This window comes from Engraulis encrasicolus, chromosome 13 (assembly GCF_034702125.1).
Source record: "Engraulis encrasicolus isolate BLACKSEA-1 chromosome 13, IST_EnEncr_1.0, whole genome shotgun sequence".
Lineage (NCBI taxonomy): Eukaryota > Metazoa > Chordata > Actinopteri > Clupeiformes > Engraulidae > Engraulis > Engraulis encrasicolus.
In genome coordinates, this window is record NC_085869.1 from 24470392 (window position 1) to 24494378 (window position 23987).

At 42.6% G+C, this 23987-nt stretch overlaps 1 protein-coding gene across 9 annotated transcripts in view; it reads right to left on the reverse strand.

The window, feature by feature from the left end:
• The window catches only part of LOC134460913 (UDP-glucuronosyltransferase-like), a 49006-nt gene that overhangs the window by 6929 nt on the left and 18090 nt on the right, over positions 1–23987 (reverse strand). Inside the window, exon 1 of one of the 9 annotated variants that reach the window (XM_063213541.1) lies at positions 20028–21265. The exons of 4 other annotated variants lie outside the window; for them this stretch is intronic. In XM_063213541.1, coding sequence (XP_063069611.1) covers positions 20028–20885 — 858 coding nt within the window. In that variant the 5' untranslated portion in view covers positions 20886–21265. Of the gene's footprint in view, positions 1–275; positions 1437–2580; positions 4969–9823; positions 13520–13558; positions 15159–20027; positions 21266–23987 lie in introns of those variants that run through there. 4 more of the 9 variants (XM_063213539.1, XM_063213538.1, XM_063213537.1 and 1 more) reach the window with 4 other exon arrangements.

The window sequence follows — 23987 nt, forward strand, 5'->3', positions numbered from 1 at the left end:
TGGTCCCCTATAATTTTTGGGGGGGACAAAGTGGTCCTCGGTCTGAAAAGGTTTGAGAAACACTGGTGTAGTGCCTTAGCTATTTGGGCCACGGCGAAGGCTTTCTTCAACCATGTCTCCGTACTTCCTTTGCCACACATCTTGAACTTAGCTCACAGCCACACATCAGCCACACATCTCGTGTTTTCAGCGAAGAAAGCCATCTCTGTCTCACATGCAGTACAAATTTAGGAGGAAATGGTTACAACTTCTGTCTGTTTTGAACAACCACTCACCTCAGTTAGGTTGTTTCCTTTTTTACAGTTAATGCCTCCTATTTGGACCATGTTGGGCATGAGGGGCTTCGGATACTCAAAGGTAAAGTCATACCTAAGCAGCCAGATAGCACCGTGTCCCAGAATTTCCTCGTAGGTAATGTCCCTTTCCAGATACCGGCTGGAGAGTTCATCAAAACTGGCATACAGCACTCGACAGAGGTACGACTCCAGGATCACCATGAGCATGTTGTGCACTCTCTGGGGAAAACTCATGACGTCAGTGTAGCCTGTCATGAAGCGGGGGACAAACGATGGCGGCGTGGGACACTCGCTCGCACTTGCGTCCAGGCCACAAGGCATCCCACGCAGGAAGTAGACCACTGGCAGTGAGAAGGCTTCCGCAATGATGGAGCCACAGGGCAGGAAGGGGTCCGTCAGCATGAGCTCGAAGCCTTCGTTCCGGAGCTCCTGCATGTGGGCCTGGTCGAAGAGCAGAGCCTCACAGCCCTTCACCTGTAGGTCGGTGAAAGTGACCAGGCCCTGCACGATGGACAGCACATCCTTTAACTCCGGCTTCTTCTCAAAGACCCTGTCCTTGATGTTGTTGACGGTGCCATCCAGCTCTTCCCTGGTGTAAGGCACGCTGAACGTCCGTCCCTGGTAGCTGTCAGATTTCCCTATGAGGATGCTGGTCTCGGGCACTAGAACCACTAGTTCGTGTCCTCTTTTGGAGAGCTCGTTCACCAGGACCTTCATACTGAGCCAGTGGCTGCCGTCCACAGGCATAACCAGCACTTTGCCTCCTGCGGCAGGCTCCGGAAAGCTGAGACACAGACAGGCAAGCAGGCCCAGAGCAGCCACGGAAAAGGCTCTAGCCATGCTGCTTACAGTACAGGTTCCTACCCACCTCCCCAGACCTCACACAGAGTTGAAGAGGGGCTTTGCTCAAGCCTGTAATTAAGTAAATAAGTAAGAGTACAACTCCTGGAGCTTGTTTGTCCTGCCGTGTGAGCAAGCGTGACTTGGCTCAATCTGATCACACAGCTAGGCTATTATATAACCCTAAGATACCGTGAGAGGCACTCCCGCTCCGCTCTGGAGTAAAGTCTACATCAATGCTGGAGGGCACAACGGACTGAGTTAATTATTTGTCAATCTGGACAGTGATTGATTGTAATGTCAGAAGTGTTTGCTTGCCAGGTATATTCTGAGTAAGAACACATAAAGTATGCACAGCTCCAGGCCACTTTATTAGAATAGCATGAAAAAGTTGATTTATTTCCATAATTCCATCAATAATGTTAAACTGTCATGGATTATAGATTCATGGTCCAGTTTTTTAACTATTCCAATCATTCAATAGTTTATTTTCGCATATTTTGGGCTTCCCAGCTCAAAAAACCCATGAATTGGGGAATTCGTATAATTAGAATAATGTGATAAAATCACAATTTTCTTCAGCAAAATTCAGGTCACATCAAATCAGTTGAAATTTGGTACTATCTACATATCATGCAACGTTTAAAACTTGGTTGGTACTCTCTCTGTCTTAATAACTGCCATGATGTGTTTAACATTGAAGTCAATGGCAGAAACAGTACATGGGAGTTATGGAAGCCCAGATATCCTTGATGCTTTGCTGTCAGCTGTTCTTGTTTGTTGACCTGGTGACACACACTTCACTCTTCAATATACCCTGTAGATTTCCATGCCACATTTTGGTGTTAACTCACCAGTTTAATTCTAACTTAGCAGAAATAAAACCCCATTCATTTTCAATGGGGTTTCATTTCTGGTGATTTAGAATTAAACTGGTGAATTAGCGACAAAACGTGGCATGGAAATCTACAGGGTATATTGAAGAGTGACCAGGGTCACCAGGTCAACGACCTGAATTTTGCTGAAGAAAATTGTGATTTTATCACAATATTCTAATGTTGCGAATTCACCAATTCATGGGGGGTTTTTTTTAGCTGGAAGGCCAAAATATGTTAAAAAAAAACAACAATGATTGGAATAGTTCAAAAACTGGGCCATGAATCTACAATACATGACAATTTAACATTATTGATGGAATTATGGAAATAAATCAACTTTTTCACACTATTCTAATAATGTGGCCTGGAGCTGTATATCTTCACATTCTTTTTCATACATTACTCATAGTAGCAAGTTAACCAACCCCAATTGAGCTTTGTTTTTTTATGTTTATGCCAGAGGGTGGTTTTGAATATTGATAAGAGCACACACAGAATGCCCTAGTCACGTGCAGAGAATGAGCATTCTCACATGCTACTGTATCCTTGGACCATATCAAACTTACCTGAGGTAAGGGTTTTGACCTTTTTTGAGCTTTCATCCCTCCAACCATGATCATATTGGGCATTAGAGGTTTGGGATACTCAAAGGCAAAGTCAAAGCGAACGAGCCACAACGCTGCATTGCTCGCCAGTTCCACAATGGAAGTCTTCCTCTGCAAGAAATCTGACGCCACCTCATCTGCGTAGAGGTACATGCGACCGCAGGCAGCAGGCTCCAACCAGGAAAACAGCTGGTTGACGATCTTCTCCCAAAAGCTCATGTGATCGCTGTAATGGGTGTAACGCTGGGGAACATATGACAAAGGGCTGGGGCAACGTGTGGATATGATATCGAGAGGACAAGGGAGAAATCCATGCAAGAAGATGGTGGGCAGGTTCAGATGAGCCCCGGTGATGACACCCACAGGCCAGAATGGGTCAGTGAGGAGGGCGTCAAAGTTATGATCCCGAAGGGTCTGCATCAACTCCTTGTTGTACAGCATGCTCTCGCAGGTAATCATCGTGTAATTGCTTAATACAACCATGTTGTCCCAGTAGACATTCAACTTCTCCACAGTGGTGGACATCTTAATGGTCATTAAATGGAGCAGTTGTACTCCAAGGTCTTGAGTCATGTGGTCCCTAGTGTACGGCACTGGAAAGGTGAGGGTGGTGGTGTGGTCTGAGGGGCCCATGCTAAGGCTGGCCTCTGGGATGACCACCACCACCTGGTTGCCTCTCCTGCCCAGTTCCTCCACCAGGGGCTTCATGCCCGTCCAGTGGCTGCCATCTGCTGGGATGACCAACAGCTTCCCACCCTGAGCAGAGCCCACCAGGCACAGCAGAGCAACCAGCAGCCCAGCTAAAGCACTCCTCACTGACATGTCTGCAGCCTGAATAATGTGCAACTGTTGCTGAATGAGAAACCGTGAAAGGGTCTGAGCAGGCTCACTGTGACTCAGGAGTTCACCTAAAGAGGGTGTGTCTACATCGTGGTACTTTGCCCAGCTAAAGCACTACGCGCTGACATGTTTACAGTCGTCGAGGAGAAACCTGAATAATGTGTGAATGTTAATGAAAAACAAGTATCTTGCTCTCAACAGGTTCACTCTCCCTCAGGAGGGGTCGGCTTACAGAAGGTGTGTCTACTTTTGGGAGGGAAGGATTTCATGTGTATCAAGTTAATCATATACAAACAAAAGGAGAAACCAAACCAGGCACAGGCGAGCAAGCCGCAGTCCAGGGAAAGTACTCGGTCCTCACAAGCGTGTGCAGCTGCTGCCTCACAGACATGAGGACAGGCTCAGAGGCTAATAACTTCAGTAACTTCAGTTTTTTTCAGTGAGTTCACCTTTGTATTTTATTTCAGATGTTTCACCCAGCCATGCCAATTCAGAGAAAAAGAGTATTCCTATGATGAGTGACTTGCAAAGTAATTCATTACACATTTCCTTGAAATGAAGTTGAGCTGTACTTAACTGTACTTCTACAACGGATTGCCCTGAATATTAGTTGAGCAAATTGTTCATGGCTAGTGTTGGGTCAGCTAGGCCAGTGGTTCTTCACCTTTTTTTCGTCACGCACCCCCTTACCTGTGACCAAGAGAAGCCGCGCACCCCCAACCCAAACTTCTACACTTCTATATGCCCTAAAAAAATGATTTAAGTGATTTATCACAATGATTCTTGCTTGAGACATCCATCAATACCTTATTGACTTGACATGGTGACTAAAACCGGTTTAAATTTGGTTTCGAATTGGCCTAATTATAATGTTTGCTAACAGAATTTTGGACACAACCTCAACACAAACACAATTCCGCGCACCCCCTGAAATCTCTGGCGCACCCCTAGGGGGTGCCCACACCCCAGGTTAAGAACCACTGAGCTAGGCTAACCCTGCATTCCCTCCTTGACATCAACCAGTGCCAGAGCACTGCACAACCAGAGTAACCAGCAGCCCAGTCAAAGCACTTCTCACAGTCATCTCTGCACTCACCACATGGACCTCCTCACACACCAACAAATTGTTGTCTGTTTTTCAGTGAGTTGAACTTTGTGTCTTGTTTGAGGTTAATCACCACACAGTGATATCAGTGAAAAAGGGATTGAAGTCTCTACAAAGGCTATAGACAGAGATGGGCAAAGTGCAGACTTCTCTGACTTAAAGCCCACTTGGGAAATTCATTGTGACTCGGCACAATAGCACACAGTGCTCTCTGCACATAACAAATTTGCCTGAATGCCTTACACGTGCAAGGTGACAGCCTCAAAGGACGCCCCAATGGAGCACTGTGGTGGGATGGTACCATGCTCAGGGTACCTCAGTCAAGGAGCAGGATGGGGGACACACATGTTTAATTACTTCCCCCACACACCTGGTGGGTTGGGAATTGAACCAGCAACCTTTGGGCTACACCCTGACCGCTTTCCTATGGCTGTCCACCCAGGTGAAAAAGTGGTTCAATTTAGTACAATAAAAGCATGACTGAAGTGTACTTAGCATGTTAAAAGTGCACTTGTGCTTTTTTTGCTAAGAAAAAGTATGTTTACAATATGCTTATTTAAAGTGTACTTAAAATTAGATGCAATTAAGTTGCTCTCAAAGAAAGTACACTTAGCGAACCATACTTCAAGTGGACTTCGAAGATGTTTGGCTAAAGTGTATTTAGAGGAATATACTAATAGTGTTCTAATAGTGAACTTACTAAAAGTGTATTTTTTTAATAACATATTGCAATTGTACTTTTTTTAAAGTGCAATATGATTACACTTCACCCAAATGTCTTTGAAGTGTGATTTTCTATAGTGCGCTTTAAAGTAAATCGCTTTAACATATTGCAAGTACACTTTTTCTAAGTGCACCATGATTGTACTTCACCCAAATATCTTCAAAGTGTGCTTACACAAAGTGCATTTACCCATCATGCACCATCATACTTGTCCCATCATGCAATGCACTTCTTGGAGGTAAATTTCTCAAACAGAAAGCCATTTATCCTGAAGGAATATTTTTGGCTTGCATGAAAATATTACTCATTGTTATATTCTGTGTTTATTGTAGGAGTTTTAAAATTTTAAAGTGGTACACAAAAAATGACCATGTTCCCACCGTCATTATGATGGTCACGTATATGTTCTGGTATATATAGGCTCACACTTCCCATGATATCATGGTGGGAGGTAAGTTGGAACTAGTTGCTCAAACAAAGAATAGAAAGTCACCATTAGTAATCTATTCAGGTGATCAACTGCAGGAAGGTGGAACAAGATTGAAATAAAGTGAAATGTGTATCTGAAATCTCTGTAACAATGCAATGATTGTAAATGTCAGTCGTGCTAGGCATTCGTACTGTATCACTACTGTGACATGTGGCTGTGTGTAATGTACAAGCTCTGAGGACTAGCATGGATTGTAGTATTACATTTATATTATTTCATGTACTTGGGAGTGTACTGTAAATATACTTCAAGCATACCTGTTATATATTTACAATACTTAATATGATATACTTTTTACAGACTTAAAATGTTCCAATGTAGTTCAAAGAAGCATGAAGTTAATATACTTTTATTGAACTTCTAGTAACAATAAAATGTCATAGAAGTGTACTCAAGCACACTCTTAATGCCATACGAATGCATGAAAAGCGTGTTTGGAGCATACTTTCAAAAGTATGCTTGTAGTGCACTTAAAGTTGTCCAAAAGCGGTGCCAATTTAGCATCCTCAGTGTGCTGCAAGTGTGCTGAAGTACTGCTTTAGTAGTGCTTCAGCGCACTAATAGTGCAATGAAGCGCACTTTAAATCGCCGAAAATAGCACACTTTGTACTAAGTACGGTCAAAAAAAGTACACTTTAAGTATATGGGTTTTTCACCTGGGCAAGTATACTGTAGATATTCCTTGTCAAATATTACAGTCAATCCGGAAAGTATTCACAGCGCTTCACTTTTTCCACATTTTATTATCTTACAGCCTTATTCCAAATACTACAAATTAATCTCTGTTGTCAAAATCCTACACAAATTATTTCATTATGACCCTGTAAAAAAAGTTGTCTTGACAGTTTTGAAATGTGTAAAAATAAAAAACAAAGAAATCATATTTACAAAAGTATTCACAGCCTTTGCTTAATACTTTGTAGAACCACCTTTGGCAGCAACTACTGTACATTAATTTTTTCATTTCGCAATGAAAAGGGATTAAAAGTAGGGTGACCAGATTTGGATTTGTAAAAAGGAGGACACTTTTTTTGGTCATCGGTGTATCTGTGTATCTACAGGTATGAAAGTATATATGGGTATGAGGTATGATAGTAGGCCTATAAAGTATCAACGCATCCAAAATGGTAATCTGTTTAAAAGCCACTCAAACTTTTTGGCATGCACATTCATTTGTCTACCATAAATGACAATTAGAAATCTGTTCAGTTACGATTTTAGGCCTATCACATAATTTGTGTGATCATATGATGCAGAGTGTGCCTTTGTTACAATCCTAGATAGTAGGCCTAACACCTATATTGGAGTATCTTAACAGCATAACAATGCAGCTCAATTTCACAGGCCTATTCTAATTTCTGCATTCGGTTTTTAAAAATAGATTCACCATCATGTAGGCCCATCTCAGCCATTCCCCACAAAGATGAACAGCATTAGGCTATATAACATTGGAAACTAAATATAAAAAACACAACATTTGTGGTTTTCAACTGAATTGATAATGAAGTTCTATTAGGCTACATTTTAGGCTTAATATGTTTATAAGACACATCACAATTTACCCCTCCACTGTCATCCATTAGGCCTATTTAGATAGGCTATTTGTAGTGGCATGGTGCTCAGAGATTAGCAATGGGCACTGCAGCCATTAATGGCGGAATTCTCCCACCCGCTTAAGTCAAAAAAAGCGCGCAACAGCGCCTCCGCGGTTACTCAAGTCTGTGATTAAGCGGGGTTTACGCGCGATTTTACCAGTTGCGCACTTTGGGTGGGGCCAGGCCAAAATCAGGGAGTTTCGCATGTAAATGAATCCTAAGCGTATTCTCCTGTGCACTTAAGCGCGTTTTCCTTTACGCGCATCAAAGGGCTGTAGTAAGGTCAAGCGCCACTATGAGGTAAAATGTAACAATGCATTTGATGCTCGCTTGGCTCGCATTTTGAACATGTTACACGGTATGCTTTGTTGATGTTCCTTACCGTCAGCGTGAGACCAAATCGAAATTCATTCACAGTTCCACATAAACATTCTACATTAATTGTGACAAAATATGACCAGCTGCCCAGAGCATGTTCTCATATCGGTGAACTTACAAACAAAAGCAGGTAATTAATTAATCAGTATGAGGATCATCATATTGTCTCCACGGACGGTAACCAAAACCAAAAACACCTCGCCGCACCATGCACAAGTACACTAAGTTGGCAAGGCACGTCAGACTGAAGACCACTGTTCCAGTCGTCCTATCAGCCACCCAAAGTATGCCTATTCAAAAACAACATTTTACTATGTTGTAGCCACGACGTTAAGTAAAGGGTTTTTATTGCAACTCCTCCACTTTTGTGATTTATTGGAACTCGAGCATATGTGCATGTAACTTATTAAACTTTCTGAACTGATGCCCGACATACAAAACCACCACATACTGAGGTAGGCTACATGTTGTCCTGTCTGTTTTTGTAAGGCAGAAAATATTTCCTGAATGTCATTACAGCTAAACGTAAAAAGGTAGGCCTACATATCAGAGCATGTCTTTGGAATTTCGCTTCTGGTCTCGATTACACCCCATCAGCTGTGCGTTTAAGTCCTGGCTTGGCATTGCATGCCCATGTCCAATTAATTCCCATGTCTGCGACAGAATATAAAGTCTCCGTTTTTTCATGACGATCGATTTCCTTGTTCATTCTTCAGCATGCATGTAGCCTAAGTGTAATATGCTGACGGACAGCTGAGATCCACATATTTCCAATGATATTAATGTCACGTTGCTGTACAGAGAAGCGGAGAAGCACTTTTAAAAGTCAGCAAATACAATGTGTTTGTTTAACTGTGGGAATGATCAGCATTTTAAATCAGTTTTTGATTTCCGGAATTGTCCAGGCAACACGCCAAACTCAATTTTTAACCAAACGTTTAATCATGTTTATTATTTCAATCAACCTGTTGCGCACCAAAACGCTCAGTTCAGTTCCCGCCAAAGGTACACATTGCGTGTCCATCTCAATATCTCACCTCCACTACTCGCCTTGTGTTTGTGAAAATGAGCTGAGGTTAGATTTTGAGATGCTTTTGCACGAGAACTTTTGGCACGTGGTTCTAAATTCAAAGTTAAAGTTCAGTTTTGGATCTCAATGGACTGCCGAGGTTTTCACATGGTTGATCTGAAAATCCACGCTCCGTGGTTTCTTTGAAACCACAACTGATGAAGTCGGGGAAGACTCATCCCCCCATTTAGCATATATCACGCCCATGTTGTGCTACGCGCTGTTTTTCGGAGTTAAGCGCGAGGGGTGTGGTAATATTTCAGAGGGGAGAATGCGCGCAGGATTAAGGCGCGTAAAAAGTGCGTGCGTAAAACAGACTTAAGTGGACTCCACTTAAGTCGGTTTTACGCGCGCATATTTTACGCGGTCTTATCTTGCGCGTATTCTCCCCTCTGGAAAGTCGCCACACCCCTCGCGCTTAACTGTCCTTGAATGTCTGCAAATATAGGATTTAATGGAGATATGTGAACAACAGAATGATAGACTGGGGAATCCCACGCACAATCGTTCTGATCTGAAAGACAACATGACGTCTACCCTCAACGAGGGTACTACCAGATCAATGGTCCCTGTCTCTCTCCAATCAGAGAGCAGGGAGGCATAGAAAGGCAATGACTGCAGTTTGTTTGAATTGATACAACTGACACGATTGGCTAAGGCTATGATGCAAATGATACACATTCATAATGCCTGATATATAGCCATCGTCAATAGCTAACCACGAACCCCCTACTGGATTTACAGTAGACAGGTCTCCAGGCCTTATCTCACTTGTAATTAAGTCTGGTGATAACCAGGCCAACAGAGTGACAGGATGATTGAATATCAGATAAGTTCTGGACTGAACCATCTGCATGTCCAGATTTAACCTGACCTAGGCTTCTATCTATGAAGATGAAAGACTCTCATTCTTACACCTTTTTCTCTCCTTGTTTTTCAAATTCTACTATTAGCGTCAGTATACAATTTGCTGAAATGTATTTGTGGACCACTTCAAGCTTACTTGTGGTAAGGGTTTTGGCTCTCCAGCTTTAATCTTCCCGATCATGATCATATTGGGCAGTAGAGGTCTGGGAAACTCAAAGGTGAAATCGGCTCGCATAAGCCACAGTGCTGCATTGCTTGCTAGCTCCACAATGGAAGTCTTTCTCTGCAAGAAGTCTGAAGCCATCTCATCTGCATAAAGGTATAAGCGACTGCAGCCAGCCGGTGATAGCCAGAAGGACCACAACAGGTTGATGGCCCTCTCCCAGAAGCTCATGTGATGGCTGAAATGTGTGTTGCGCAGAGGCATGTAGGACACAGGGCTTGGGCAACGTGTGGATATGATATCAAGAGGACAAGGGAGATAAAAGTACAAGTAGACAGTGGGCAAGTCCAGATAAGCCGCAGCAATGACTCCTAAAGGCCAGAACGGGTCGGTGAGGACAGCGTCAAAGTCATAATCTCGTAGGGTCTGCATCAACTCCTTGTTGTACAGCATGCTCTTGCAGGTCCTCATGTTGAAATTGCTCAGCATCACCATGCCCATCCAGTGATTTACCATCTTGGCTGGAGTAGATGACACATCAGTGTCCAAAAAAAAGTCCAGATCTAGGTCAAGGTCTTTTATCAGGCTCTCCCTAGTGTATGGCACTGGAAAGGTGATGGTGGTGGTGTGGTCTGAGGGGCCCATGCTAAGGCTGGCCTCTGGGATGACCACCACCACCTGGTTGCCTCTCCTGCCCAGTTCCTCCACCAGGGGCTTCATGACTGTCCAGGGACTCCCATCTCCAGGGATCACCAACAATTTACCACCCTGAGCAGAGCCCACCAGGCACAGCAGAGCAACCAGCAGCCCAGTGAAAGCACTCCTCACTAACATGTCTGCAGCTTGCTGTGGAAATAATGTGTGACTGTTGCTGAATGGGGAGAAGAAGTACTGTATCTGGCTTTGATCAGCCACGGTGACTCAGGAGTTTACCCAAAGAGGGTGTGTCTACCCAAAGAGGGTGTGACTACTTCATAGTTAATCATTCACAAACAAAAGGAGAGGCGGGTCTAGGCACTGCAGTCTCCAGCGGCAGTCCAATGTAAACACTGCTGTCTGCAGCTGCTTTGCAAACCTCAGATTCCACACAGTGTCTGCACTATTCAGGGAGTTGACCTTTGTCTCTTACTTTAGATTCATCATCCCACAGTGATTCCACAGAGAACAGAATTTGACTCCAAAATGAAGTATAATGTTTTGTCTTTACTGTACGAGTATTCTGCATGCCCCCTCATGCTGTGCTAGATTAATGTGTACATGGTCGGCAGGGCAGATTGCATAATCTCTGGCACCATAGCAGCGTTCTCTTGCTCCCTCCTCCTCCCCAGCGCAACTCACATCTCCAGGGTTCACCAACAATTTCCAACTCTGAGCAGGGCCCAGGCTTAGGAAAACAACCAGCAGGCCAGTCAAAGTACTTCTCACTGACATGTCTGCAGCCTACTGTAGATAAATCGGAATAATGGGTGACTGTTGCTGAATGAGAAGACGTAAATGGCTCTGAGCAGGTTCACTGAGACTCAGGAGTTTACCTAAGGAGGGTGTGTCTACTTTGTGCAGAATATTAATCATTATTTTGTATCTTACACATATGTCACACCAATGATGTCACACCGCAGGACTCATTTCCCAAAAATTAGGCGAAATTCCACGGATCACTGACATCCCCATTTTTTCTCTTTTTTTTCAATTTTCCACCCATTTTTTCAGGAATTGGAATATGTTACCTGCTTTAAGTGTGTTACGGCTCAAACGTCAACCACCCTTATTTAAGGATCGCTCTTAATTGTTACACAGTTTATATTTTCAGCGGCTTCTCGAGCAGATCAAAGCTGCTATGACCAAGCATACTAACCTGATCATTCAATTAATTTCACTTAGACTTGATTAGAGTTTCCTGTCTGACATGTCTTTTGTTGATAATCTAGGGGCACAGATACATTGTCACTACAACTTGACCTGATCCTTTCTTCTTCATTCACATGGCTTTCCCCAGATTTTTGGCACTGTGTGTTCGTCAAAATGTTGTCACTGTTAATGTGGAATGCATCATTATGAAACTATTTCTATGCAAATCCACAATTAGTATGCAGTATTTAAAAAAAATATTTTGGTGGTTTCAACAGTTTGGCTTGTGAGGGCATCCCACATGTACATGTAGTTCCCTAAATTCAAGGTGATGTCATGTTTCAATTGAGGGAGAAAATATACTGGAGGAATTGTCCTTTCAAATACATACAGTATATTTGCTATTTTCAAATTAAGGGTTAGGGTTAGGGTGAAGGAGCTAGGCTGAAGGAGCTAGATTAATTGGAAAGTTTCACAGAGATTTGGTGGTATTTTGTCATGGGATTTGGGGTATTTTTGAGAAATTTCCATTACAACATTCTTTTTCAAAATGGAGACACATTCTCTCACTTTGGATTACAGTGGCCATCAGAAATTATGGGATACATGGATGAAGAAATTTCATTTTTGTTGCACATCATGCGGGGGCGGCACGGAAGTGTTTTTGTCCACTTTCTGTGTGGAAAAGTTATGGAACGTATGAAAACACAAATCCTTCCACACCAACAACGGGTGGTGATTGCAGGAGACGACTATAATCCACGATGCAATTAGGAAATAGAGCTCAAACATGTTGTTCTATGCGAGGTGTGAGAGATGAGACCTGTAAGAGGTGTCCCTTTGAAAACAATAGCACAAACACAATAGCACAACAGCACAATGTTCTTTCTGCAGTGGAGCAGTGTTACGGAAATGAATGTCATGAACTCATTCACATGTAGACCATCAGGGACACAGGAAGTCATTTTGACCAGGGTGTGCTATGATGGGCGGAGGGTCTGGGAGTCCTCTCAAGCACCCGGAGCACCCCACTTCTGCATCCCTGTAGACCATCGGTGTGGTGTGAAAGGCAGACCTGAACACAATACTTGAAACACATACTAGCTCTGTCATGGGGCCTTCTGGTAGCTACCTTAGAGGAAAGAGTTGTCAGACTGGTTGCGGCTTCTAGCATACAGAAGCATTTCATACTAGTTGGTTAAGGCCGCCCTCTGAGAACTCAGAAAAGACAAGAATGACATCTTTCCTGGACTACAAGGCCAGAAGAATTTTGTAGCTGTCATCAGGGGGGCGGTCCGATAGCCAGGTCAAGAGCAATGCAAGTACTTTCTGAAAAAATGGGAACTCCTCCCACTTTGTCAGGAAGCAAACAGCCATTAGCAAACCAAGGGAGGTGGGTCAACCATTCCGTTGGGGAAATGGTCATTGTTATGCTCTTTGTCAGACCAAGTCTCGAAGAGATTTGAAAGTCGATGATAATCAGGCTAGCGGTTTGATGGGTTGGGCCAAGTAGGCAATTGCCCGGCACCATAGCGAAACCCCACCCCCGACGTCATCGCAAATATCCCCAATTATCCCTATTAACATTTTATTTATGTGCTATTACCACTCTATTGCAGCAATAATGTGATAACAGCAGTTTTATCAGTAATTATAGCCTGGGTTTTTTTGTTTGCCTATTTTGCAATCTTTTTTGCGGAGGGCGGGCCGCTGGAGGGTGTGTCGTCCAGGGCGCGGGTCATTGTAGGATCGGCACCGGTTGTGATAGCAACGTGATAGCAACGTCATAGTGCAATACCTGACCAAATACGTTCTGTGAATATTCAAGTGCACTGTACATTTTGACCACATCAATCTTACCTGAGGTAAGGGTTTTGGCGTGCCAGCATGTATTCCTCCAACCATGACCATATTGGGCATTAGAGGCCTGGGAAACTCAAAGGCAAAGTCGGCTTTCATAAGCCACAGCGCTGCATTGCTTGCCAGCTCCACAATGGAAGTCTTCCTCTGCAAGAAGTCTGAAGCCACCTCGTCTGCATAAAGGTAGAAGCGACTGCAGCCAGCTGGCTGCAGCCAGGAGGACCACAGCAGGTTGATGGCCCTCTCCCAAAAGCTCATGTGATGGCTGAAATGTGTGTTGCGCAGAGGCATGTAGGACACAGGGCTGGGGCAACGTGTGGCTATGACATCAAGAGGACAAGGGAGAAATCCATTCAAGTAGACGGTGGGCAGGCCCAGATGAGCCCCAGCGATGACTCCCAAAGGCCAGAATGGGTCGGTGAGGAGAGCATCAAAGTCATAATCTTTAAGGGTCTGCATCAACTCCTTGTTGTACAGCATGTTTTCGCAAGGCATCATTATGTATTTGCTCAGCATCACCACGGCCTTCCAGTGATTTATGATCTTGAATGGAGTAGATGACACATCAGTTTCCATGAATTTGTCCATATCTTTGTCAAGGTCTTTTATCAGGTCCTTCTTAGTGTACGGCACTGGAAAGGTGATGGTGGTGGTGTGGTCTGAGGGGCCCATGCGAAGGCTGGCCTCTGGGATGACCACCACCACCTGGTTGCCTCTCCTGCCCAGTTCCTCCACCAGTCGCTTCATGTCCATCCAGGGACTCACATCTCCAGGAATCACCAACAATTTCCCACCCTGAGCAGGGCCCAGGCACAGCAGAGCAACCAGCAGCCCAGTCAAAGTACTCCTCACTGACATGTCTGCAGCCTGCTGTGGAGAGGTCTGAATAATGTGCGACTGTTGCTGAATGAGAAAACGTAAATGGCTCTGAGCAGGTTCACTGAGACTGAGAGGGTGTCTACTTTGTGGCGAAAAGCATTTTATGCTTCAATCAAATTGATCATTCATGGAGTCAAGTTAATCATTCACAAACAAAAGGAGAGGCGGGTCTAGGCACCGAAGTCACCAGCAGCCCAATGAAAGTAGACCTCAAAGACGTGTCTGCAGCTGCCGTGCAAACCTCAGATTCCACACAGTGCAGTGTCTGCACTATTCAGGGAGTTGTCCTTAGTCTCTTACTTTAGATAAATCATCACACAGTGATACCACAGAGAACATAATTTGACTCCAAACAAAGTATGATGTTTTGCATGCCCCATCATGCTGTGCTAGTTGAATGTGTACATGGTCACCAGGGCAGATTGCATCATTTCTGGCACCATATCAGCACTCTCTTGCTCCCTCCTCCTCCCAGCTCCACCTGTGTGAATCTGCTTATTTAAGAATTGCTCTTAATTGTCACACAGGTTATATTTTCAGCGGCTTCTCGAGCAGAACAAAGCTGCTATGACCAAGCATACTAACCTGATCATTCAATTAATTCACGTTAGACTTGATAAGTTTCCTGTCTGACGTGTTTTTGCTGATTATCTAGAGGCACAGATACATTGTCACTACAACTTGACCTGATCCTTTCTTCCTCATTCACATGACTTTTCTAGATTCTAAAATGTGTTGGTCAACATTTTCTCACTATTAATGTGGAATGCATCATGACTTGAAACTATTTCTATGCAAATCCACAATTAGTATCCAGTATTTAAAAAAACATATTTTAGTGGTTTCAACAGTTTGGCTTCTGAGTACAGCCACATGTATATGTAACTTAGTTCCCTAAATTCAAGATTGTATCACGTTTCAATTGGTGGAGAAAAGATACTGGAAGAATTGCCATTTCAGATATACTGTATATTTGCTATTTTCAAAGAGATAGAAATCATATGAATAAAAATCAGATCAACTAGATTGAGGGAGCTAGTTTAATTGGAAAGCTGCTCGGAGATTTGGTGGTTATTGTCATGGGATTTGGGCTATTTTTGAGTCATTCCCACTGCAACGTTCTGATTCAAAATTGAGACATATCCTCTCACAGTGGATTAGAGTAGCCAGATCAGAATATCAGAAATTATGGGATACACGGATGAATACATTTTATTTTTGTTGCACATCATGCAGGGGCAGCACAGATTTGTCTGGTTTCTGCGTGGAAAAGTTATGGAACAACTTAAAATTACATAAATCCTTCCACACCAACAGTGTGATGACCGGGTGGTGATTGCAGGAGACGAACCAAATTCACGATGCAATTAGGAAATAGAACATTTAGTAATGCTGACCTTGTAGCATATCTCACTTGCACTTTGATTTGAAAACAAGAGCAAGTCTCGTTACGGTTCTGAAATCACATAAGAGTGTTGTTGCATGAAGAGAACGCAAATTTTCTCGCTTGATTTCAGAACCGGAATCAAAGCGCCAGTGTGATGTAAGTTACTACAAGGTTAGCATTGCTAAATGGGTGGTTGACATTTACAGTAAGGGCGTAACGCCTGAAAAAAAAAAGTTTTTCCAATTCCTGAAAAAAATGGGAAAAATTAGAAAAAAAATAAAGCACTTAGTGGTCCGTGGAATTTTGCCTAATTTTTGCCATTTTTGGTAAAATGTGTCCTGCATCAACACTTTGCATAGGCATGTCACACCGCAGGAAAATGAAGTCACACCACAGGAGATTCACTGCATTGTGGCCATTTTAATCCTTTTGTGCATGACTGACATCTGAGCTCATGCTAACTTGATAATGATATCGTGTTTAATCTTAATATGTGTTTTCATTTATTTAAAAAACCCTTATTTTCCTTCTATAAGAGCAGTCACACCACAGGACGCCATAAAATGAACCTAAGCATTGCGCGACAGAAACATTACAATATGAAGACATATTAAGAGGTTATTAGTCACCATAAACTTCCACAGCACTCTCCAATAACTGAGGTACTGACTGGTTAGGAGCTAGTCTTTAAGACCCTTGTAGTTGGCCTTGCAGCTGCCCATTCACAAACATTGACATACATGTCACCCCACAGGACGCAATTTGTGTTACTAAATTGAACTTGTAGTTAATATTACTGTCTCAAGTTTTTTTCACAATCACATATCTTAATATAAAGTTAAAGGAGCACTGTGCAGGAAATGGTCAAAAAGGGTACTGCAACTATGCTGCTCATTGAAACTGGGCTGCCTATTGCCACATTTGATGTTTATATGAATTTTTACTAAGTAATAAACAAATATTTTCTAGTATGGTCCAAGTAGAGTCATTTTTGCAGCTAAAAATGGCTATTTTTGTAAATTCAAAATGGCGGACCATGGAGAAGATCCCCCTTTTCATGTATGAAAAGTGCAATTTTTCCAGTCATAATGAATACTTAGAATTTGATGGTGGTGGTAAGTATTCATGAAAAAGGTAACATTAGTGAATGGGCAGCATGAATTCCGGAAATAAACAACTAAAAATCTCACACAGTGTCCCTTTAATATTTATGCAATCATGCTTCATACATTATTCAAAATGTTGTTGGCTAATTTATACCGTATATATATATTATATTCCAGGTTTCATTATGCCGTGTACAGACCAAGAGCGAACAGAGCGAATGAAGCGACGGAAGTCATTATTTCTCTATGGAGGGCACGCGACCTGCGCTATCAAAGCGAATTCGCCAGGAGCGAAGCTTCTTGCCCGACCAGAGCGAATTTTGACGATTAAACTAAATCTAATCGCAGGCGAATTCGCTCTGACGCTGTTCGGCGAAAACCAATCGGAACGTTCATATCTCCGAATGTCCCAGGCTGTCAAGCCAGAGCCGTTATGTGATTAGCTGAATCAAACATGTCAATGCTGCGTCTCGAATACAGCGAATTCAAGGCGAAATTTCTTCTGCTACCCACGCTACCAGGCAGCATAGTTCGCCCTTGGTCTGGACACGGCATTAATGTTACAGTCACACTGCAGGATATTTGGCATATAAACCTTTACATAAATCTTAACAAAAATGTTTCTTCTCATCTCAGACTAATATGAAACATAATGTACCACATCTTCTTTCATTAACATCTGTTTTTTAAAGGAAAAATAACAGTTTTGTAGGTTTTTAACCAATGTTACGGAAAAACAAGGCGTCATGTCTCCCACCCATGCACATCATACATACAGTCCCAGGAAAAAGTTTGTACACCCTTTGAACTTTCTTACATTTCTGTCAAAATTGATCATAAAACATGGTCTGATCTTCCCGGAAATCTCAAGAAGGAACAATCAGAGTCTGCTTTAATTAATTCCACCCAAACATTTACATGTTATCATATTTGTATTGGTCATAAGGCCATAACATTCACAGGAGAGCAGGGCATAAGTAAGTACACCCTTGCATTAAGTAGGTTTTAACCCTCAGTTCGTTGCAATATCATCAACCAGACTTGTCCTGTAGTTGCAGATCAGATTAACAAAACAATCTGTTTGTATCTTCTCTCCCTCTGCTCAAGAGAACTGCCTCTCGTCAGCAAGGTTTGTGGGATGTCTGGAGTGCATAGCTTTCTTGACTTCATGCCATATAATCTCAATTGTTTTTTGTCAGGGCTTTGACTGGGCTATTTCAGAATGTGTATTTCATTATTATGAAGCCATTCTAAAGTCGATTTCCTTCTAAAGTACGGGTTGTTGTCACATTTCAGGGCCCATACTCTTGTGTGCTTCAACTGTGTGACAGACTTCCTCATGTTTTTTCTGTAAAATATCACAATAAACTTGAGTTCATTGTTCCACTGATAATAGCAAACTGTCAAGGGCCTGAGACAGCAAGGAAGCTGCATATAATGATGCTCCCGACACCATACTCAGATAAGGAGATGTAACCAAGAATAGCTAAAAATGGGATTCATTCTACCATTCTAAAATGAATGGGGTTTCTGTCCAAAAAAATATTGCTGCACCTTTGAGGTTTGCGAAAAAGCATTTATATGCTTCATAGAATTACTGCAAAATATTCTGTAGACCAACGTTGAAACCAAAGTTGAATTGTTCAGGGGAACACACAATGTCATGTTTGGAGGAGAACTTGAGAACCACACCTTCACCAAAACATCATCTCCACCTTTGAGTATGGTGGCGGGAGCATCATTATATGCAGCTACCTTGCAGCCTCAGGCCCTTTTCAGTTTGCTATTATCAGTGGAACAATGAACTCAGAAGTTTATCGAGATATTTTACAGAAAAAAAGTGAGGTAGTCTGTCACACAGTTGAAGCACACAAGAGGATGGGTGCTGAAATGTGACAACAACCCATACTTTAGAAGCAAATTGACTTTAGAATGGCTTCATAATAATGAAATACACATTCTGAAATAGCCCAGTCAAAGCCCTGACAAAAAACAATTGAGATTATATGGCATGAAGTCAAGAAAGCTATGCACTCCAGACATCCCACAAACTTTGCTGACGAGAGGCAGTTTTCTAAAGAAGAGGGAGACCAGATACATCCAGATTGTTTTGTTAATCTGATCTGCAACTACAGGAAACATCTGGTTGAGGTTATTGTGACTAACTTAGGGTTAAAACCTATTGAATGCAAGGGTGTACTTACTTATGCCTTGCTGTCCTGTGAATGTTTACATCTTATGGCCAATGAAAATATGAAAACTTGCAAATGTTTGGGTTGAATTAGTTAAAGCAGACTCTGGTTGTTCCTTCTTGTGATTTCCGGGAAGATCAGACCATGTTTTATGACCAATTTTGACAGAAAGGTAAGAAATTTCAAAGGGTGTACAAACTTTTTCCTGGGACTGTATTCACACAACATTCACTGTTGTTGGCTTTCAGCCCACTTAGTTGGCTCTTCCGATTTTTTTTCAGTAAGTGAAAGGCTGCTTATAAAGGTGTTTTGTTATGTTCCCATGTCAATAACATGTGAACCATGCATGTGATTTTGATGGTAAGGCTTGTGGCTTTTCAGATGGTTCATAAAGCAGCGTCACGTTTCTGCAGTATGCAATATGTTGTTTTACATGGAAGGTTTAGAAATTGCCCCTTGGGAACCACATATTTGGCTAGCATGACAGGCAGCATAAGCATAAATCTTCACACAGGGAGCGCCGATTTGCACCAATCTTTGCCTAAGGTCAGTATTTGACCACCTCTAGCAATGGGATTTTGCCTCAAATGCCCCGGAGTTTCACATGACATGACACTATGACCTCTTATGTTCAAACACAACACTTCATAGCCTATATGACTATGTGAGATAGCTGAACTCTGCACTGCAATTAGGAAACAGAAGTCGAGTGGCCTGTGAGATGTCCCATTAAAAAAAATGGCTGAAACACAAATGTTCTTTTTGCATAGTGTTAAGTGGTGCCGAAAATGAATGGCAATTATATCATGCACATGCAGACTGTCAGTGTGACAGCCTGAACACACCTGAATCTGCAGTACAGTATGTTCAAGTACACTTGTAGATTATGACCACATCAAGCTTACCTGAGGTAAGGGTTTTGGCTCTCCAGCTTTAATCTTCCCAATCATGATCATGTTGGGCATTAGAGGCCTGGGAAACTCAAAGGTGAAATCGGCTCGCATCAGCCACAGTGCTGCATTGTTCGCCAACTCCACAATGGAAGTCTTCCTCTGCAAGATGTCTGAAGCCATCTCGTCTGCGTGATGGTATAAGCGACTGCATGTAGCCGGCTCCAGCGAAGACCACAGCAGGTTGATGGCCCTCTCCCAAAAGCTCATGTGATGGCTGAAATGTGTGTTGCGCTGAGGCATGTAGGACGCAGGGCTGGGGCAATGTGTGGATATGACATCAAGAGGACAAGGGAGAAAAAAGTGCAAGTAGACGGTGGGCAGATTGAGATAAGCCCCAGCGATGACTCCCAAAGGCCAGAAGGGGTCAGTAAGGAGAGCATCAAAGTCGTAATCTTTAAGTTTCTGCATCAACTTCTGATCGTACAGCATGTTTTCGCAAGGCATCATTGTGTATTTGCTCAGCATCACCATGCTCGTCCAGTGATTTATGATCTTGGCTGGCGTAGATGACATATCAGTTTCAAAGTATATATTCAGATCTTTGTCAAGGTCTTTAGTCAGGTCCTTCTTAGTGTACGGCACTGGGAAGGTGAGGGTGGTGGTGTGGTCTATGGGCCCCATGCGAAGGCTGGCCTCTGGGATGACCACCACCACCTGGTTGCCTCTCCTGCCCAGTTCCTCCACCAGGGGCTTCACGTCCGTCCAGGGACTCCCATCTCCAGGGATCACCAACAATTTCCCACCCTGAGCAGAGCCCACCAGGCACAGGAGAGCAACCAGCAGCCCAGCTAAAGCACTCCTCACTGACATGTCTGCAGCCTGCTGTGGAGAGGTCTGAATAATGCGTGACTGTTGCTGAACGAAGAAGTAGACTAAAAAGGCCTACCTTGCTCTCAACAGGTTCACTCTCACTCAGGAGTTTACTTATGGAGGGTGTGTCTATTTTCTGCAGGGAAGGATTTAATGTTTATGAAGTTAATAATCCATAAACTAAAGGAGAAGCTGAAACAGGCACAGGAAAGCCAGCCACAGTCCAGAGAAAAACGTGCAGTCCTCACAGACATGTGCAGCAGCTGCAGCCTCACAGACGTGTTGAACTTTGCATCTTCTTTCAAATCTTTTTTGTTAATCATCACCAAGCCATGACGAGGCAGAGAAAAAGATTCAAGTTCTCACATACTGTACTATTCTGTATAAACGATGTGCAAAGTAAATAATTACATGTAGGAGCAGGAAAGGATCTGCACACTGCTTGCAAAAGACTTAATTTATTAGGAGCAACGTTTCGATCATCTTGTCTCAAGATGCCTGAAGAAGATCTATGATCGAAACGTTACTCCTAATAAATTAAGTCTTTTGCAAGCAGTGTGCAGATCCTTTCCCGCTCCTACATGTGACAGTTTTTTGATTTGGCACCTGCTGATGCTTTTTTGCTGGATGTGCGCACTTTCCACTACACAAAGTAAATAATTACACATTTCCTTGGAGCAAAAATATACATAGAAAAATATCCCCACTAGTGAAATATTACTCAATTTCAAATGAAGTTGAACTTAACTTACATCTACAACAAACTGTCCGGGATAGGCAAATTGGTAATGGCATAAACCAGTGGATATATTTTTCTACTCACAGTCTCCGAGATAATGACACGACATGAATACCTAGTTGACCTTGAACTGTATGACTGTACACACACAGCACAACAGGCCAGCAGTTGACCCCTACTTCAGGTCAATCAATCTACATTGGGCATTTCTCAAAACCTAGTGCACACTTCCAAGTGTATCAGCCTAATTAGTCAAGCCCAGTGATTGGATAGCTTCTTGGTGAACTCTACGGAGTATCCAATCACTGGGTTTGACTAATAAAGAGTATCCAATCACTGGGAGTAACTAATTAGGCTGAATACACTTGGAAGTGCGCACACTAGATTTTGAGAAATGCCCATTGTTTCTCGTACGCAGCTTCTCAAACAACTGAAACTGAAACCAGACCACTGTTAATATGAATTTGAGCTCTGATGAAACACTTCAGTGAAAATCATTTTCAATAACTATGACCTCTTATGGCAAAACACAACCCCTCATAGCTCAAATCACACAAATGTTCTTTCTGTGTAGTAAATAGACTGCATTTATATAGTGCCTTTCCACTCTTTTGAGCACTCAAAGCATTTTACATTGTATGCCTCACATTCACCCATTCACACTCTCATTCACACACTGATGACCGTGGCTGCTACACAGGGTACCACCCTGCCACCAGGAGCAACTTGGGGTTAAGTATCTTGCTCAAGGACACATCGATGGGGTCAGGCAGATTAGGGCTCGAACCTGCAACCTTCTGGATGCCGAACGGCTCCTCTACCACCTGAGCCACCACCGCCCCATAAGTGGTGCTAAGAGTTGACGAAAATGAATGGCTTGAACTTATGCACAGGCAGACTGTCAACGTGAAAGGTAGGCCTGAACACAACACTTGAAACACCATGAACACACTTGATTTTTCGCACTAGTCCTGTCATGGGCATTTCATTGTGGCCTCATTAGAGGAATACTGGCTACTAGACCCGGAAACCAGAAGAAAATAGCCAATTCCCATTCACCTCTATGGGAGACTTGAGCCAATGCATTTCTTTGCCAAGTCTTGCAGAGTGTACTCTATTTCATGAATAAAGCTCTTTTCTGGCCCTACAAATTACACAAACAGCATGGAATAAAACAACCTTCAGAATATTAATGATGATGCATTGAAAAATTAAAAATGTAATATCAAAAAACATGTATTTTTAAATGGCCGGTTTCCTGTCTAAACATAGCCAGTAATAGACGGGGAGGAATGGTAGCCTACCATGCACACCCCCCCCCCCCCCCCCCCAAAACACCACATGACTTTTTTTAATCTCCAAGATTTGAGTGGTAACAGTCATGTATCTCACTCCCACTATAATTTTTCACATCATATTGTATATGACCCCATGCATTCTAGTCCTATGTAGTGGTACGCTGCCAAGGCCTCTAGAGCCATGATGCAGTAGGTTATAGGTTATGATATACCATATTAAAGCTTGGAGTCTGTAGTATACAGATATTATACTGTATTTGGTGTACATTTTGCATAGCAACAGTTGCTAGGAAAAGCATCTTCCTTAGCAACCAGCATCAGTGATACCGTTCCTCTGTGATTACATTGTGTTGTGATGTCTGGATCTAGATGGAAAAAAACAGAGCTCTCACATCATATAACTGAATCAAGTATATTTTTCCAAATGGCCTAGGTACACCAAAAATATGATATAATATTCATAAACTACACACTCCAAGCTGATGGTACAGGGCAAACTATGATAACCAACTGCAAAATGGCTGTTAAGGCCTTGACAGTTTACAACTACATAGGACTAAAACGTATAGCTAGAGCATACTGGGGTCATGTACAATATGATATACAGTAGGAATGAGTTATATTACTGTTACCACTCAAATTCTTATTAGGACTATCTTGGAGGTTCAAAGAAGTCAATGGCACTTGGGAAAAGCCATCTAAATCCAGACATCACAACACAATGTAATCGCAGAGGAAACGAATCACTGATGCTGGTTGTTAAGGAAGATGCTTTGCCTAGCAACTGTTGCTATGCAAAAGGTACACAAAATACAGTATACTATATGTATACTACAGACTCCAAGCTTTAATATGGTATATCATAAGCTATTATAACCATCTGCATCATGCCTCTAGAGGCCTTGGCAGTGTACCACTACATAGGACTAGAATGCATGGGGTCATATACAATATGATGTGAAAAATTATAGTGGGAGTGAGTTATATGACTGTTACCACTCAAATTCGTATTCAGGACGTCTTGAAGATTAAAACAAGGCCGACAGGCGGACAACAGATGCGTCC